Genomic DNA, 18,797 nt, shown 5'->3' on the forward strand with positions numbered 1-18,797 from the left:
AAATTACCTTTAATAAACTTGGATGCTTTCCAGTATTTACTTTTTGCTTATTTCTATCTTCTTTAATTTCATTTGTACGTCTACTATCAGTTTTTCCAATATCTAAAAATTAGCATCAACCAAGCAAATATATTTTTTAATATATTAAGCTGAATTAGGATGAATCAGCCTGATTACGATAAACTTTGTACTTACTTGACAAAATAACACGCAAATTAAATTCTACTAAAATTTACATAAAAAAAAAGTTAATTAAAATTTATTTGAAAACAAACCTGTTTTTTGTTGCCATGCTGCTGGATAAGTGATTTCAGCACGAGGGTCATTTGGATGTCTCCATGATACCTGATTTGTATGCACATTCCAAAAATATTCATGAGACCTTAATAAAAATGACACATTAAATCACCTTACTATAAATATACATGTAAAAATTATCACAGTCCAAAACCCTGAAAATATATATCAGATAACTACAGACAAAGTTTTGAATACATCTCTGTGATTGTATACCAGATAGAAATATACAAATAACTTATATATAAACACATATACCTAATAATATATAAATATTTAATATCAAACCTTTATGGAAAGCGCGTGCGGTCGCATGCCTTGTACATCCACGCTTAAAACAATTTTTTTAGACAACTAGACCCTGTTTTTATATAGTAAGCGTTTTAAGAATTCGCAGAAAAATAAAGCTAAAGCAAAAGAAACTAAAGAATAAATCAGCAATACTCGAAGAAAAGAACTGAAGACTATACGAAATAGAAAATCTAAATAAAATAAGCTAAAAAAAATTATAAATAAAAAAAAGAAAATTGTTGTCAAAAATACCTAATTATTTACTGTTTTTGTTGCCTTATTTTTAGAGCGTTTGTTATTTTCCACAACCAAAATTGATACAAGTTGATGGAAAAAAGTAGAAAAGAATATAACGAAAATAAAAATAATTTTTGATTTACAATTTTTTTGCAACTTTTTTCAGTCAGTATATAAAGGAAATACTTTTTAAATTGCGCTAGAAACACGGACAGTTTTAAATTTGTTTTTCAAATGTCTTTGCTAAACTTTGCTATTTTATCAATGGACAGGAAAGCGAGAAAACTAATTGCTATTTATTTGTGAAAAATTTAATTCTTTTATTAAAAAAAATGTGAAAAATTTAATTTTTCATGTAAAAAAATGAAACGATGCTGCAAAATTTTGTGAGCTAGTGCATTGTTAATTTACTGAACTTTCTTAACAAAATTTTTAGGAGCTTATTTAAAACTTTTGTTTAAGTTTTAAAATACATCTTTTTAAACAGAGAAATCCTTTTGTTCATTACCTCTAGTAACTTGTATTAACATTGGAAATTGGGCAATATAAAAGAAACAATTTCATAAATGCATCAAATGGGTTAAATACATAATTTAAAAAAGTTATTCTTTTATTTAACTTATTCCGTCATTAACAAAATTTATTATTCAAATAATATTTTTTACAAATAAATAACAATTTATTTTCTTATTTTCCTATTATATGAGTATTGAGAAAAAGTGTCAAATATAACAAAAACTTTTTTTAAAAGCAAAAAGACATAAAAATGAATAAACATAATAAGCCAATAAACGTAAGAAAAAAAATTAACAAAATTTCTTGTACATAGCAAATTAGTTTCTTAATTATATGGACTGATAAAAATCGTGATTAAATTGCATATAGAACTTTCAATTGTTGTGAAATCGTTATAAAAGATTTTTTTTCAATAACGACTCAAAAAAGAATAAAAAAGTTGTTTAAAAATTTTATAAAAAAAACTTTTATTTTACTTTACTTTTTTTAATTAATAATTTTCTAGTTTATTTAATTAAACTTGATATTTCATTACAATTTTGTTTCCATATTTAAGAATTACTTTTTTTTTCTTAGTAAGTTTATCTTTTTGCTGCTAATTATTGAAACGCTTTATAAGTTAAAAGATGCTAACTGCTGTGGTCAGTTAGTCTTAAAACAATTACTTTAAATGTGGATGAACAAGGCATATGACCACACATGCCTCCCGGAAGGCTTGATAATATATAAAAAACTTATATAAATAATATATAAATATATAATATATTAACACGTATCCAAACAATTATATTATGTGAATTCTTAAATACACTTAAAAACTTTAGTACACTTAAAAACATTTCAGGCACCTAAACCCTAAATTGACCAATAAAGTTCATCAAATTCAGCAAAAATACTAAATAATAACAAGATTTATTGATTATGATTCTCTGTGCATACAATAAAATAATTTTTTGAACAAAAAGTTAAAAAAACAGCAAAAAAATAACAAACAATTGCATGATGTGGCTAAAAATGTTACAGGGCATTAATTGCTCTGAAACAATTGGATGATGTGTATAAAATGTTTCAGGGCATCAATTGCTCTGAAAAAATTGCATGATGTGGCTAACAATGTTTCAGGTAATTAATTGCTCTGAAATAACTATTTTTAGCCATTTTAGAGAAATTAAAAACTAATATTTTATGATCTTAATTTCTGAAAAAAAAAAAGAATTTAATAAAGTGCATAACAAAAGTATAATACTTATCTGAAACATAGTACTTTAGGTTTAAAAAAAGAACTGAAATACCTTACAGGGTCTTCTACTTTGAACCAACCAGGGGGTAATGGTTGTGATTTGAAACTCTAAACAATTTCTATGTTATGAATAGAAGTTAAATTACATTTGAAAAAAACTACAAACAATAATAAAAAAAACCTTTGAAGGTTTTGGTTGCTCGATTGGCTCTTTTGGTTTCTCTGGCTCTGAAATATATCAAATACTAGAGTTTTAAGTCATTCTGAAAACAAATTTTACATATTTTACATATATATATAATTATATATATATATATATATATATATATATATATATATATATATATATATATATATATATATATATATTAGGGTAGGCTGAAAACAAAAAATTTTGAAAATTTAATGTCTGCAAAAAAACGTGATCCTTTTCACATATGAATACAAACTATAAAAAAAAATTTGGAAAAAAATATCATTGAGTCCTGCCGAATTTGATTTGATTATTTTCATTTTTAGTCTAAAATATGTCAAAATAAGGATTTTGTAGGAAAGCAAAAAAAGATTAAAATTTTTAAATCTATAGGAAATATTTGTTATTTGAGGCTGTTCATTTAATAGGGAACATGTTTTTGAACCTTTTTGGACTTCCCCCATGTATAATTTTGTGTTACTTGTTTATCAACTCCTCCCCCGCCCCCTCTTTTATGCGCAGTGCTATTATTGTTAAAAAAGATATATCTCTAAGTAATTTTTTGCTAAAAATTTACATATTCCGCTATAATAAGAATTGTAATTAAAAGGTTTTTTTCACGTCACATTGTAGCTAACCACCCTTTCCATGTGATATTTGGTGACACTTTCAATACCCCTCCCCCATATGGGGAGGGGTTTACCACAATACAAGTAATAACTGCTTTTACAACCCCTTTTTAAATCATATATTGCCTGGATTACAGAAGAGTTATTTTATTTTTTTATATTTTATTTATTATATTTATAGGAATTTTTTTGGGGTCTAAATAAAAACAGAAAAGCTAATGAAAAAGTGGTTATTATTTATACTCAGCTAAATCAACGAATAATTGCTTCTTATTAAAATTGCCTACAACTTTTCTGTGATTTTCAACCACGTTAAAAACTTCGTTTCATACAGCCTCGTCCTAAAGATAAGAAATATTATTTATCTATAATTTATTCTAAAAGTAGATTTGTATGATTATTTAGATTTTTATTCATAATTTCTTCTCAACTAATTTTACGGTTTACCTTTGTAAGTATTTGGAGATAATCAGAACACAACTTAATTCCTCTCTCTGCTGCGTCATTAGTCACTTTTAGAGTTTTGATAAACAGCTTCATTTTCAAATAATAGGCATTGTCGTCCCATTCTGAAGAAGGAATTTTAAGCCATTTTCCATCATCTTTTAAATTATGAAAAATCAACCAAGACTTGTTCCCAATATAAGATAAAATATTGGAATTTTGTCTAATCACTGGAAGAGTTGGTTTACCGCAATTCATACCAAGTGGTTTTCCGTATTCTAGCATATTTTTTGCAATTTTATCTTTATCATTTAGAGAAAGTTTATTTGAAAATAAACTTAATACAGACACCTGCTCGGTTAGATACCAAGAGTGTCTGCTTAAAACATATTGGGCTTTTTCAGCAGGTACACCGAAGTTTGGTATACCTTTAAGTGCTCCTAGATCATTAAATAATTCTATATCATTAATTGGTGCATCGCAAGCCTTTGACGCTTCTAACCAAGCTTTAATATAAATGGCTGAGCTAAAAGTCAAAAAGATTTTAAGGTTTTTTAAATCAGATTCGGGTAAATCTTTTTTAAATATTAACATCTTTGGTGCATACAGCAAATGCGCCATCCATCTTGCATGATGGTGAGCACCACATGTTTTCCATTTCTTGGGCTCTTCTCCACCTAATAGAAAAATTGCTAGTTTTACAGCCTCTTTGTAATTGTCTCTTGGGTGATGCTTAGAGTGCAATACTTTCTCTAAGAAATTGCGAGTTTCATTTGCTTTTTGTTTTAAGAATGAATTTTCAAGATCAAGGGATCTATTTGAAAGTTTGAGAGGAATTTTTTTAGAAGGAAGCCATTCTTTTTGAAAATTATTAAACTCTATATTATCATCAGATGATGTCTCTTTTTGAAATAAAGCTTTCCAAAACGACCCGAGGATTAATTCTAAAACATGATGACGACATGCAAGCCAGAGAAGCGTTTTTATAGATTTGCATTCTTCAAGAAGAGTTGCCGCTCCGTTTCTTACTCCAGTATTACAAGCCGTTGTATCGAAAACTTAGGCAACAATATTATCTTTAAGATCCCATTTTTCTAAATCTTCTATGATTCCTTTACATATAGAATGACCTGTGCCTGACTGAATAGGTTTAATAGATAAAGTTTTACCTTCCTCGCAGTTTGGAAAACCACTTACTGAAACAGTTAAATAGTCAAACTTTTCACCAGATATTTGCTTCATAAGTTTCCCATCCCAGTGAAGAGTTAAATAATCTAATCTAACTTTTTTTTTAAATTATGCCATTATATTTCTTGCCATAATTTGTCTATTTTGCTTACGTGCTCTTCTAATTGTGTTTAGTGAAATATCTACATCATTAGCTTTAACCCCACCTAAAAAAATACAGAATATAATTTTTCTTATCAACTAATCACACTAATAAAAAACTTATGAAACTGATTAGTGATTTAAATATCAATCAAAAAGTAACCAAGAACCAGGATTGCTGAAACATTCATCATAAGCTGTGCGTTTGATAGTTTAGATCTATCAGCAGTTGCTGTTATCATTGGATGACAAACAAAGTTTCTTGGCGAAATTAAATTGATATTATCTGATACAACATTTTCCATTACACCTGCAGAAGATTCAAAATTATTTTCTTCATAATCAATTTTAGAAGAGCTCTGAGAATCTGAGTACAAAGAACCTCTAGACGCAGCAAAAAATGATTCTTCAGTTGAGTCACTATCACTTTTATAAACGCTGAAATCAATTACTTTATCGATTCTTAATTTTTCTTTTTCCTCCTTCTCTATTTTTCTTTTGACACTCAATTTTAACAAATTATCTTTTCCACCTAGTCCTCCGGTTTTTACTCAACTTTTGAGTGTTGAAAACCAGAGAATATCTTCTTCTGCATTTAAATTTGATCTGGTTTTTTTAACATATTTTTTCCAATTCTGAGAACTAATATCAAAAAAATTATCCATTATTTTTCTAAAGCCTTGAATAAGTAAATCTTTTTTTGAAAAACATTTATGTTTAGACTTTGCAAGACTTCTCCATTTATCATGTAACTTAATAATACTTTCAATAATATACTTTTCCTGCTTGCAAGGAATACCAGCTTTATCCCAAAAAACTTTAACGGTTTTCATTGTTAATTTTGCAGCTAATTTTAATTTTGAAATGTTGCTTTTAGTACCTAATTCTTTTGTACATTTAGAAAACACTTGAATCGAATTGTTCATCATTTTTAATTGATACCTTAACAAGCAAAAAAGAAGATGAATTTAAGTTTATTTTCAAATTGAAAAATAAAGTTATTTTTGGAAATAAAAAATTTAAGTTATAAAAATCTTTAAATAGTATAAACCTAAAAAATCTGTAGACACCTCTAGTAGTAGGCAGAGAACTGGTATTAATATCTGCCAGCGGATATCCAACCAACCATATTTCATTTGTTGATTTCAATACTTTTGATTTCTTTTTAATTGACTCAGTCAAATTATTTTTTACAGACAAATTCTCTTTTCTTTTTTGTGTATGCGATGCCATGTTAAAATGTTAAAATGAATTAAATTTTATGACTGTTAGAAAAATAATAAAACGTAAAACATCTTCATTTCTTAAAAACGAATGGAAAGATGAATATAATTATAGAATTAATAAATTTAGTTGCTTTCTTAAAAAATATATTAGTGTTATGATACGTGCTTCTTTGTTTTTTTTATTAACCTTGTTTTTTAAATTATCTTTAAACACATCTAAGCTAACTATGTTGTTTATAAATAACAAGTTATTTTATTTTGAATCAAAAATCTTTAAGTATCGTAAAATTTCATGGTATTTAATTATATAAAAAAGAATTTTAATTACATTTCTTTTTGTACGTAAACTTTATGATTTAGCGGCTGTTACTTATGTAAAATATTTAGAAAAAAAAGAATAATTTGAAAATACAACAAATTAGTTAAAATAGATAAAACACTGCTGCATGCTGCAGTAGATTATGTTGCTTACATTATTTTTAAATAAACAAGAATGCGTCACGTGTATTGTTTGTTTACATGAAATACAATAGAAATATGCCGTCATTAGTAAATATTATGCCGAACAAATAAAAAAACGGAACAGAAGTAATGGAAGTTTTGTGTTTTGGATTTATTCATATAACTGAAACTTAAAATGAAATTCGGCAGAACTTAGAGATGAGCTACATAAACACTTTCATAACAAAAAATGATTTTTATAGTAAAAGGAACAATATTTTATGCAGCTACTAGAAAAATTGATACTTTGAAAAATATATGTGGGACTGTGGCCTACCCTAATATATATATACAAATCTGAATTTAATTCTTTGAGCATAATAATTTGTTTTTGTGGTTTTATGTGTAGGTATAAACATTTTATAAAATATAAACTTTATTATTTGAAACACAATTATTTAAAATGAGGTTAAATGCAGCTAAATGAGAATCTTTTCGAAAGCAACTCAAAATGTTTTTTGTAAATAAGCCTAATATAAAAAAAAAAGAAATCGTAGATCTTTTTGAAAAGGAAGGATTTACTCGAAGTACAATAGATGATAGACTAAAAAGACTTGAAACTGTTCAATCCTTTTCTGATAGAAAGCCACCTAGTCATCCAACATCCTGGACTAGAGAAAAAAAAGCTGAATTAATGGGACTTGTAAACAATAGAAAAGGGGTCAGTCAGAGAAAAATAGGTTTTAAATTTGGTGTAAATCAATCAACAATTGGTTGTCAGTTAAAAAAAATGAATATTAAATATAGAAAACATGAAAAGACTTTAAAACGCACTATAGAGCAACAACTAAAGGCAAAGAAAAGAAGCAGGAAACTAGTTAACCAACAAAAAATTGCTTCTGGTCATCGATGATGAAAAATACTTTTGTTTTGCAGGGTACAGCATGCCTAGAAATTCTGAATACTACAGGCTTAGACAGGAATGGCATGCAATCCCACGCTGTAACTGACCACGCCTATAATATTTTTTCTTTACAATTTGACCACGGCAGTTTTGATGTTTTAACAATTTAAATGCTATAAAAAAAATGTTTTGTTATAAATAACTTTTAATTGCTGATCTTTTCTAAATTTTTTATTTTAGGCAAAGCCTTTAAACAGAATAATAAAGTAATTATAGTGATTGTTTAAAATAAAAGTATTTTGCATAAATTAATAGATAACGTTATATTTTAATTTTTATTGTGTAGACATGTTTTTTTTTATGATAAATTTAAATATAATAGATTGTTTACTACTATTTTTCCATGTCTTTGGGATCACCAATAAATTACACAACGCTAAATTTATTTGTAAAAAAAGGAGAAAGAGATCTTTAGCTCTTTTATGCAGCAATTTTAATTAAATTTAATGGGCTGTTATATTTATTGGTAAAATTTAGCATTGTGTAATTTATGGACAATCCCTTTCTAAAAATCTTTTGAAGGATAATTTTTTAAAATACTTTAAATTATGAACAAGTTAAATTAAATCTTCCGTTGCAATGGAATGATTTAATTACTTTATTTTTTGTTTCTATTTTTACAAACAATGGTTCAAAACTTTTTTTTTTTAACTTGACTAATCAGAGCATGAATTGATTAAATATTACTATACTTAAATAGAATACAGTATTTAAAAATTTTTTTTTTTCCTTCCAAACATTTTGAAAGAAATAAATGTTTACACAATTTAGAAATAATATATATAACACTTTTTATTTGTAAAAGCATTTTGCGTAACTTTAATAAAACACTTCAAAAAATAAATTTTCAAGTAACCTATTTTAAACACAATTGAAAATGTAACTAAAAGTAATTTTTGCTTCGAGTTTTTTAAGTTGTATTTTAGTGCTCATATTTTTTTTTTTTCATAGGGAACTTCTTTTTTCACTTATTTTTTAATTTTCTTTTTAGTTTATGTTTAGCTAGCATTTCTTTTTCAGCGCATTTCTAAAATGTTTTAAAAATCATCTAAACATCTAAACAGTTGTGGTCTTGTCAAAAAATATAACTTGTCAAAAAATAAAATCATTTGCATAGTCACCGATAGCGCTCGATCGCATGCCATTCCTGTCCAAACTTGATACTACACAAACAACAAAAAAACATGCCCAGAAAGTGTTCGTTTTATAGAAAAAGAAAAATTTCCAAAAAAATAATTAATGTGGATAGCTAAATCTGACCGTTGTATGTCTGAGCCATCGTTTCGCAAGGCTGTAGCAATTAATTCATCAATCTATATTGATGAATGTTTAGTAAAACAACTTCTTCCATTCATTCCATTAAAGTATCATGGAAACTTTAGCAATTTATTTTGGCCAATTTTAGCAAGTTCTCATTACTCTTAAGATTCTCTAAATTGGATGGATAAATAGTCTATTACGTTGAATATTCATCCATCCATTTTAGAGAATAAATTATTAAAGAATCCAATCCCCCAAATGTGCCTCAACTACGATCGATTGAAAACTTTTAGGGACATTTGGCACAGAAGGTTTACGAGGAAGATTGGCAAGCTTCAACAGAGCAAGTTTTAATTGATTGAATTATATTAAAACTACACGAAATCAATTTAATTTTTTTACAGTCGCTTATGAAAGGCATAAGAGCAAAATTGAGATCAATTGCAGATGGTGGTGTTTTTTCATTTAAAAAATAACTTATTTTTATTGATAAATAAATAGTTTATATATTTAAAAAAAATATGTTTCTTTTTTCATTTATAAATTAGTTATTGACATTTTTTTTTTGTCCAATAACTTCCGCATCACCCATAATAATTATATACATATTCTAGACCATTTTTGATTCGATTGTATTTGGGCGCCAACCAAATTAAAATTTTAGGACTTTTTTTTTTTAAACGTTTTTTATGATGAATATTGTTTTATCTGCAAAAAAACGCTGACTTTCCGCTAAATTTCTCGGACGGGGATGTACTGCCGCCCAAACTTTTTTCCTAAAATAGCCCCCGTATAGATATATATATATATATATATATATATATATATATATATATATATATATATATATATATATATATATATATATATATATGTATATATGTATATATGTATATATATATGTATATATATATATATTTATATGTATATATATATATATATATAAATTTATATGTATATATATATATATACACACACACAAATATATATATATATATATATATATATATATATATATATATATATATATATATATATATATATATATATATATATATATATTTGCTTATAAATTTCATGTCTTGCTGCTGTGCACATTTGTACAAAGATACAACAATATCTTTATATTGCCAATCAATTTTTTTTTTTTTTTTTTGTTATTCACCTCCTCAAGGCCATAAAGGCCACTACAGATGAGGAGGCTACTCAAAAGTGGTTATAACCCTTAATATAATAAAACAAGTTGCCTAGTCATAAAAATAGAGACACAAGCAAATGTGTATAAAAATAAGTATGAAAATTATACATTAAAAATTAATACACTATGGCGCATTATAAAATTTAATTAAACTTAATAAAAAGAAGCCAACTTAAAATAAATTAGACTCGCACACAATTTAAAATGTTTTAAAGTGTAACTATACTGATTTTTAAAACGCTGTTGTTGCAAAATAAAAAACAATGATGCACATGAAAATTTATTATATAAAAAAAACTCTTAGTAAATTAAATTATTTAAAAAATGTCTTAAACATTCAACTAATTTAAATTTGAATGAAGATTGAGCAAGAATAATATAAAATTATTTATTTTATAAAAAGTTTCTTTTTGGTTATGGCTTTTAACTTTTTTGCTCCACGCTATTTTCTAATGTCATTTTACTTTTTTTCTTCAGTTTTTTCACCCAAGAAAAATTACCCCAAAAATTCAAAATACCAGACTAATGATTATCATAGCAGACAACTCAATTAAGACAATATAAATAATTACAACTCAATTAATACAATATTTCAGTCGCCTGCAAGGTAACCGGTAAAATATTGGAGATTCCACACCTGTCAAAGTACAATATGGATCACCTCAGATTTTGATGAAATTTGGAGTATTTATTTATATTAATGAGAAAACTTTTTTCCACTGATTTATTTAAACTGATTACAGTGAATTCAGAGGAAAAGTAGTGGGTACTCATTAGGGTGACTCTTAAAACAACTTTTTTGAAAAAAATCTGCTCCTACCCCTTCCCTTTACTCTGTTCTATATAATACTAAAACACTAGATTTAAAATTTTTTTGAACAAAAAATTATTTTAGGGGTTGCTCAAGACCCTTAAAAATTTGACTGGTCCCTAATATTTTGAAAATAAAAGTTCTTCTAAAGTATGTCAACCTGGTACTCAAAAGAAGCAAAATTATATAAAAACTTCAACAATAGTAATCAATTTATGTAAAAAACATGTTTAAAAAATTATTCTTGTAAAATTTGAAAAAACGACTTTTTTTATTTTCAGCTTAAAAACAATAGTTTTTATGCATTTATAATTTTTTGTTTGAAAAAATTTTAAACCTAGTGTTTTAGTATTATATGGAACAAAGTAAAGGGGTAGGAACAGGTTTTTTTCAAAAATGTTGTTTTAAGAGTCACCCTAAAACTCATGTGGAAGTTACAAAATCAGAAATTAGCCATTAACATCAGTAAAATATAAATAAAAAAATAATAAAAATAGCTATTGGAAATGAGTTCACTATGAATGAACTATAAATGAACTATGAATGAATTATGAATGGGCTATTCATAGGCCTAAAATGGACTTTGGCTTGAGCTATGTGGTTCACCTGCCTTGGTCTTGCACAGACTTTTTTAAGAAATTAAAATTACCTTTTGATGATAATTGCTGACATTTTCACAGAACTTTTATTTTGTTCCTTCTTTATTCCAAAGACAGTAATAAGATTTGTTTTTAACAATAAAAAGCAGACGGCTTGCTTTTCAATAAAAAAATTTTAATTCATCCAAGTTTTTTTAATTAATTTTTTTTTCATATATTTTACATAATATTACATAATAAAGTGTGTGCTTTAAAAATAAATAATTTTTCAAAGTACACACTAAATTAAATTTATTTAAAAATTTTTTTTTATCAAAAAAATAAAATTCGGGGGCCTCACAAATCCGGAGGCCTCATAAACATAATATGAGGCCCCTGGATTTGTGACGAGGGCCTCACAAAATGTTCATGAGGCCCCGGTCACAAATCCGGCCTTAGCAATTTTTTATCAAGCCCAACCTCAGCCCTGGTCAAATTTCAACCCCAGTCACTTACTATATACAGATTGTCGAACAATACTCATCTCATCTAAAAAGTACTCAGAGATTGTGATATAAAACAATAGTGGTTTCTTGTTCCTGGAATAGTTGAACAAGTAGCAAATTTTAATTTAAATGAATGTTTCTTTTGAACTAAAATTTATGCAGTTTAATTGCTTTATTTGAAATTTTTTTTTTTTTTTCCTTTTGTTATTCACCTCCTCAAGGCCATGAAGGCCACTACAGATGAGGAGGCTACTCAATAGTGGTTATAACCCTCTCTCAACTCTATAACTCCCAAACACGAGCCTCGACGAACAAGGCCGCTGCGCGGAGAAACAAGTTGAGCGCGTTACTACCAGGGACGTGGTGGGGATCGAACTTGGAACCTCTCGCTTCTGAAGTGAGCGCTTTACCACTACACCACTACCGCACTATGTGAAATGTTTAGAAAATGCATTCCACTGATACTTTGTTCACATTAATCATACATTTTACCAGGTAAATTGATAAGAATGGTTAATGATTGCAAACTTGCCCTCACTACAAGTTGTTTTACAGCACCCCAACATCACTAAATGCTCATTCTGTTTGATGTGACAAAAAAATGCCATTCTGCAGATACCTGGTGATCTTGTTGATGATGACATATGACAGTTATGTTTTTATAACTTTTTTTATTGTGAAGCAATGTCTAGTAATACTAAAATGTGATTACACAGCAATGTGATTTTTAGATGCTGCAAACATACTGTTTATTTTTTTGGCTATATAATCATGGTCTTTTGATTGGCTATATAATCTATAACCTTATAAGGTCTTTTGATTGGCATTTTTGTTGAGAAGCTTTATCAATTAAATCACATATTGGAAATATTAATGGAACTATGTCATGTCAATAATGTCATGTTCATTTTTAGTTTTTTGCTACTGATTAATAGTGATTTCTTCAGTTCTGAGTTTAAGAAACAAAAAAGATGCTCTTTTGTGTGTTGGGTAATTCCATGTCAAATGACCCAGGTCATGTCACCAAACTTAATCTCAGATTTTGCTGATTTTTATACAGCTAAAAGTACTTAGTGAAATAAAAATTCCTTAAAAATTTTTTTGTTTCCAAAAAGATCCTGAAATATGACTGTTTTACATTTAGCAGATACTGCCCAGGCCCCTCTTGTCCTCTCAGAAATGCAACATTTATATGGAGGTTTCAAGTCACATGACTTTAAAAATATTTGATTTTTTTACTTAAAAATTTACAACTGGCTATTTTTGGGGATGATGAATCCAATTAAATGATCAGAAGTGTAAAAAAATTATTATTAAGTAGGGGAGAGTAGTGTACCTTGGAGGTATTTTCAAACTTTTGCAAATATCAAAAAAAAATACTTATAATATATTGTGTAACAATATACTTTCTGTATCTTGATGATATTAGTTACTCTACAATTTTTTATTAAACATCCAGTCATACTTTTTCAGCCTTTTTTAATTTTTAAAAATAGCTCACACTACAGCCAAGGTACACCACCAGTGGTGTACCTAGGAAGTATGTATGTTGTACCTTGGAGGTATTATTTTTTTAACAGATTAAGTACTCATAATTGTAGAAATATAATATAATAATTACTTATAGGATAATTAGACTTTACATCAGCCTCATTTGAGATAGTATTAATCTAACTAGTTAGATTTATATAAACTATATATTAATTTATATTTATGTTGCATTTATATATGATTATAAATTTAAACTAATTTATACTTATACGTATTAAAAACTTAAAAAAATAAAATTGAGTAAAAATAGAGTAATAACATATAACATATTAAAATTTAGTAATATTCTTAGTATATTAAAGTTTTTCACTTTGATTTAGCATTTGTCTACTCTTCATTCAGGTAATCAAAGTTAATGCCAAATGTTAGTTTTTTCCAGCTGCCATGGTAAACCTCCTGTAATAGAGGGATGTAGCAACTGAAAGACCATGTCTGATTTGTCCAACTCATACATAGTTTATCTTTTCTTCGATAATTTGAGAAAATTATCCAAGAGAAGATAACAATTTGAGAAAAATAATTAAAATTTAACAAAGAAAAAAATGTTGTTTTAAGAGTCACCCTAATAGTGAGTCGAAGACTTTTTTACTTTAGCAACATAGCTCTTATGTTTTCAGTTCATCATTTATCTTCTTTTTTGCATAGCTGACTATGTGCTTATGATCTACTAGTTTTAGAGGCGTCTATTGACGCTTGAGTTAAAATATTATTTTGAATTTTATTATTTTAAAATTTTTAAAAACAATAAAAAAATTATTAAAATCATTATCTTTATGTTTACATAAATCATTTTCATAATCTTCATTGTTGTTTGTTAAATACAATACTTTTTTGACTTTTTTTTTAAATGGATCACATAAACTTTCACCATAAGTAATCTCAAATCCGAGCAAGCCTCTTCATAGTGATTTTAAATAGTTTGAATATGATTTACTTTACATCGTAAGTGTACAAGTTCTTCACCTTTTTCTAGTAATTCCTTAAAACACTTGATTTGGGTAAATTCTATTTTATAATGATCTTTATTCAATGCTTTTCCAATTCAAATTTAAGTTAGATCTAAATTATACACTTGCTGTTTATATTTAATTATCATCTAAAAAAAAAAAGAGTAAACTTAAATATAAAATAAAATACACCAATAACTTTTTTTATTTCATAAACTCAATATCATAGGTTTTATATGTGAATGCTTGTTGTGAATACAATCAAGCATAAAATCAAACACACTGTGTCAAAAAAATGTTCATTAAACTAATAGATGAAATTGTAAAAAGATTTTTAAAAGTCAAGCGGGACTTATTTTCATCAAAACTTGTTTTCTACTAATTTTAATATTTTGACTTTTTAAGGTTGCTATTATGAATTATATTTGACATTAAACAAATTTTTTTAAAAAAGCATCTTTTGTGGTTCAACAAACAATCTAATTTGATGAACTACAAGAGGTTTTATGCAGAAAATTTTAGGAACTGCTTTTCTAATTAATATGAACCAACTAATCAGGCTTCATCAATATCTAAGGTGGTTTATATTGAAACAGATTTGAGGGTCTAAAGGACTGAGGCACTGGAGGCTGTGCCCCACACATTTTATTTTTTATTTTTAACAAAGTAAAAATAACTTTGAAAATAGTCTTTTTATATTTATGTGTTTTTGATTTATACTTATTCCATTTAGTTTTTGATAATTCTATATTCAATAATCTTTCTTAAAAAGAGAGTGCAGTAAATTCCTGTTAAGACAAACCCCCAAGTGACCAAGGAAAATGGGTTGACTAAACGAATATTCAATTTAAGCAAAGTAAAATCATTGTTTTTGCTTTAAAAGGACTATAGAAAATAGTTTGGGATAACAAAAGCTTGAGCTAGCCAGTGTTCAACTTACCAGAAATTAACTGCATATGTTAATATTAACATTTTAGAATAAACAAATATTAATTAAAATAATGATTTTAAAATGTGATAAATTTATTTTTTATAGATCTGTTAACATTTTAGCTGTTAACATTTTAGCAGTAAAAAACATCAACTTATTTCAATTCAAAAAGTTATAAATTATACAATTTAAAATTCTATTAAAATCATTATTTTAGATGGATAATTGTTTTTAATCCATATAATAACAAATCAAAATTCTTATAAATAGATGGACGTTCTTAAGGCATTTAAAAAAAATCATTGAATAAAAAAAACCAAATGGAAAAAGTATAAAACAAAAAAATTTTTTAGTTATCTTTATTTAGCTTAAAATGAAAAAAATTTTTTTTTATTTTTTGAGAAAATATTTGGGGCATGACCACCAGTGCCCCAGCCCCATGGTTCCCTGGTCATCTGCCCTGGAAACAAATTTAACACACATTCATTGGCACTACAAAAATGTCAAAAGTATATGAGCTCCTAAAAATTGCCAAAATTAATTACTAAGGCAATTATTATAAAATTTATTTAAATTGCTAATTAAAGGTACTTAATAATAATTTTTTACATTTTTGATCATTTTATTGAATTCGTCACCCCTGAAAAAAGTTTCTTAATCTTGATTTACCAGTAAGAGCATCAGAGACCCAACGGAACAATGTCATGGAATCTGTAAAAATAGTGTCTTTTTTTAGTTTCCATATCAAAGCCATATTCAGCCCTCGCATTACAGCATCTAGCCGTATTTATGTCAACATCAGACATTTCTTTTTACAGCCATGCTGCATCCTCTACAGTAGTTTTACCAATTTGAATAAGAGAGCCAATCACCAAAGAACTGGCGTCTACCCACATGTCACCCTCAAAACCATGTATAGCCCTATCACCATTAGCTGGTTTGCACATTTTTACAGAATAAACTTCTTGTAGTACATACTTCAAGAAGTTTATTCTGAAGTGTTCTTTAAATTTTCGTTGTCAACCTCATTGTCCCTACCCTTCTAAACTAATGACTCTTCTTTTCAAAAGACCGCAAACTGCCTGAAACTAACCACATACTGATGAATGACCTACCAACAGCCCACAAATGAAATACACTTCTCTGTTTAACTTTTTCGGAATCACATCAACTACCAATGTCACTTACTGAGCTTTAGAGTGGCTTCCTGAATGAAGGAAGTTTTTTGATAACAAAAAATTAGAAAAAAGAAAGAAAAAGAAAAGAAACAGAGTTTGAAAATAAGAAAAAAACAAATTAAGAAGGGAAAAATGCATAAATATATTAAAAGGCAAAAACAAAATAATAACAACAAAAAGAATAAATTTAAGAAAAATAGTTAATAATTTAAAAGAAAAAGAACTTGAATTGAAACTATTTTTCATGTTAATGTATAACACATTCGAATAAAAAACAAACAGCAGAAAAAGTTTATTATTTTTTATAAAGTGTTATTTTTTTTGTTATGTTGACTGAATAAGATCTATTTTAATAATATTGTAATTTAATAATACTGTAATTTAATAATACTGTAATTTAATTCATAACAATTTTGTAATCAAACATAACCTTTTTTGTTTTTTATTCTCGCTATTTTTTATTAGTTTTTGTTGTTGTTATTATTATTGGTGAATTTATATTTGCCCTGTTTCCTTAATTTAGTTTTGAATATTGTCTTTTATTACTTTCTTTAGTCTCAAAATACTGTTATTGTAGCTATTATTATTATTATTGTTATTAATAATCATCATTACGTTAATTAGCTTGATGTCACTCTGTAAATATAACCTTTTAATTAAAATTTTATTCCCTTCTTAAATTATTTTGCTGTGTTATTGTATACTTTTCTTAATCTTAATATTATTATTGTTACTATTTTTATTATTATTGTTTTATTATAATAATAATTATTATTATTATCATTATTACTATAGTTTGTTATATATTTATAAAAATTATTTTTTAAAGTGTATACTTGAGATAAGTATTTCATTACTATTTGTAAAAATCCATGAGAATTTATACTAAATATATATATATTTTTAGTATAAATTTGATGAGATGTAAGAATATCTGGAAGATACTTAATGTAAATTAAAAAGAGTATTGGGCCTAGGATAGAACCTTGAGAAACCCCTGAAGTTACAGAATAAGAAGAAGAGTGATGTCCATCGAGGACAACTTTGAAACTACGATTGGAAAAGAAGGATTCAATAATCTTAAAGATGTTGCCAGATACACCCTAAGAAGAAAGCTTATGGAGAAGACCAGCATGCCAAACTTTATCAAAAGCTTTTGAAATCTCAAGAGCGATAGCCTTAACCTTTCCACCTTTGTCTAATGCACAATAAAACTTATCAGTTATTACTGTTAGCAAATCAGCTGTAGAACGAGAAGATCAAAATCCATATTGATGGTCAGAAAGTAAGTTATTAGATTTAAGATGAGAAATTAAGTGTTTGTTAATTAAAGATTCAAAAACCTTGCTTATGATAGGAAGAAGACTAATGGGACGGTAGTTAGACAAATCAGATGGCTCTCCAGAATTTTTGTAGATAGGGATAACAGATGCAGCTTTCCAGCAGGCTGGAAAACAATACTCTGATAAGCACTTGTTAAATAGTTTTGAGAGTATAGACGACAGCTCCGGAGAACACTTCTGCAAGACAATAACAGGTATGTTGTCCGGGCCACAAGCTGTAGAAGAGTCTAAGCAGGAAATCACTTCAGATATAGAAACTGGAGTGATATGTCAAGCAATGGATCAACCTGTTTGTTGGCGATATCAGGAAGAACGCAACTTGTGGAATCAAGAGATGATATTGATGAAAAGTTTTTAGCAAACAATTCAGCTTTGTCTTTAGGCGAGGTGACAAAGTCTGAACCATACAAGAGAGTTGGAATTAAAGATTTGGCCTTATTAATAATACTATAAAAGATTCTCCAGAAGTCATGAGATCTTAATTTTTGAGATGAGATATGAAATTTCATGAACTGAGAATAATGGGACGGTAGTTAGACAAATCAGATTGCTCTCCAGAATTTTTGTCGATAGGGATAACAGATGCCGCTTTCCAGCAGGCTGGAAAACAATACTCTGATAAGCACTTGTTGAATAGTTTTGAGAATATAGACGACAGCTCCGGAGAACACTTCTGCAAGACAATAA

The 18,797-nt window shown here is 27.1% G+C and overlaps 1 protein-coding gene across 1 annotated transcript in view; it reads right to left on the reverse strand.

The window, feature by feature from the left end:
- The window catches only part of LOC100210250 (polyglutamine-binding protein 1), a 38,092-nt gene that overhangs the window by 16,249 nt on the left and 3,046 nt on the right, over positions 1-18,797 (reverse strand). The window contains exons 2-5 of the mRNA XM_065800976.1: positions 2,763-2,809; positions 2,634-2,689; positions 276-382; positions 8-102 (exon numbers count right to left, since the gene is read on the reverse strand). Coding sequence (XP_065657048.1) covers positions 8-102; positions 276-382; positions 2,634-2,689; positions 2,763-2,809 — 305 coding nt within the window. The remainder of the gene's footprint in view (positions 1-7; positions 103-275; positions 383-2,633; positions 2,690-2,762; positions 2,810-18,797) is intronic.

Source organism: Hydra vulgaris, chromosome 07, assembly GCF_038396675.1.
Source record: "Hydra vulgaris chromosome 07, alternate assembly HydraT2T_AEP".
Classification (NCBI taxonomy): Eukaryota; Metazoa; Cnidaria; class Hydrozoa; order Anthoathecata; family Hydridae; genus Hydra; species Hydra vulgaris.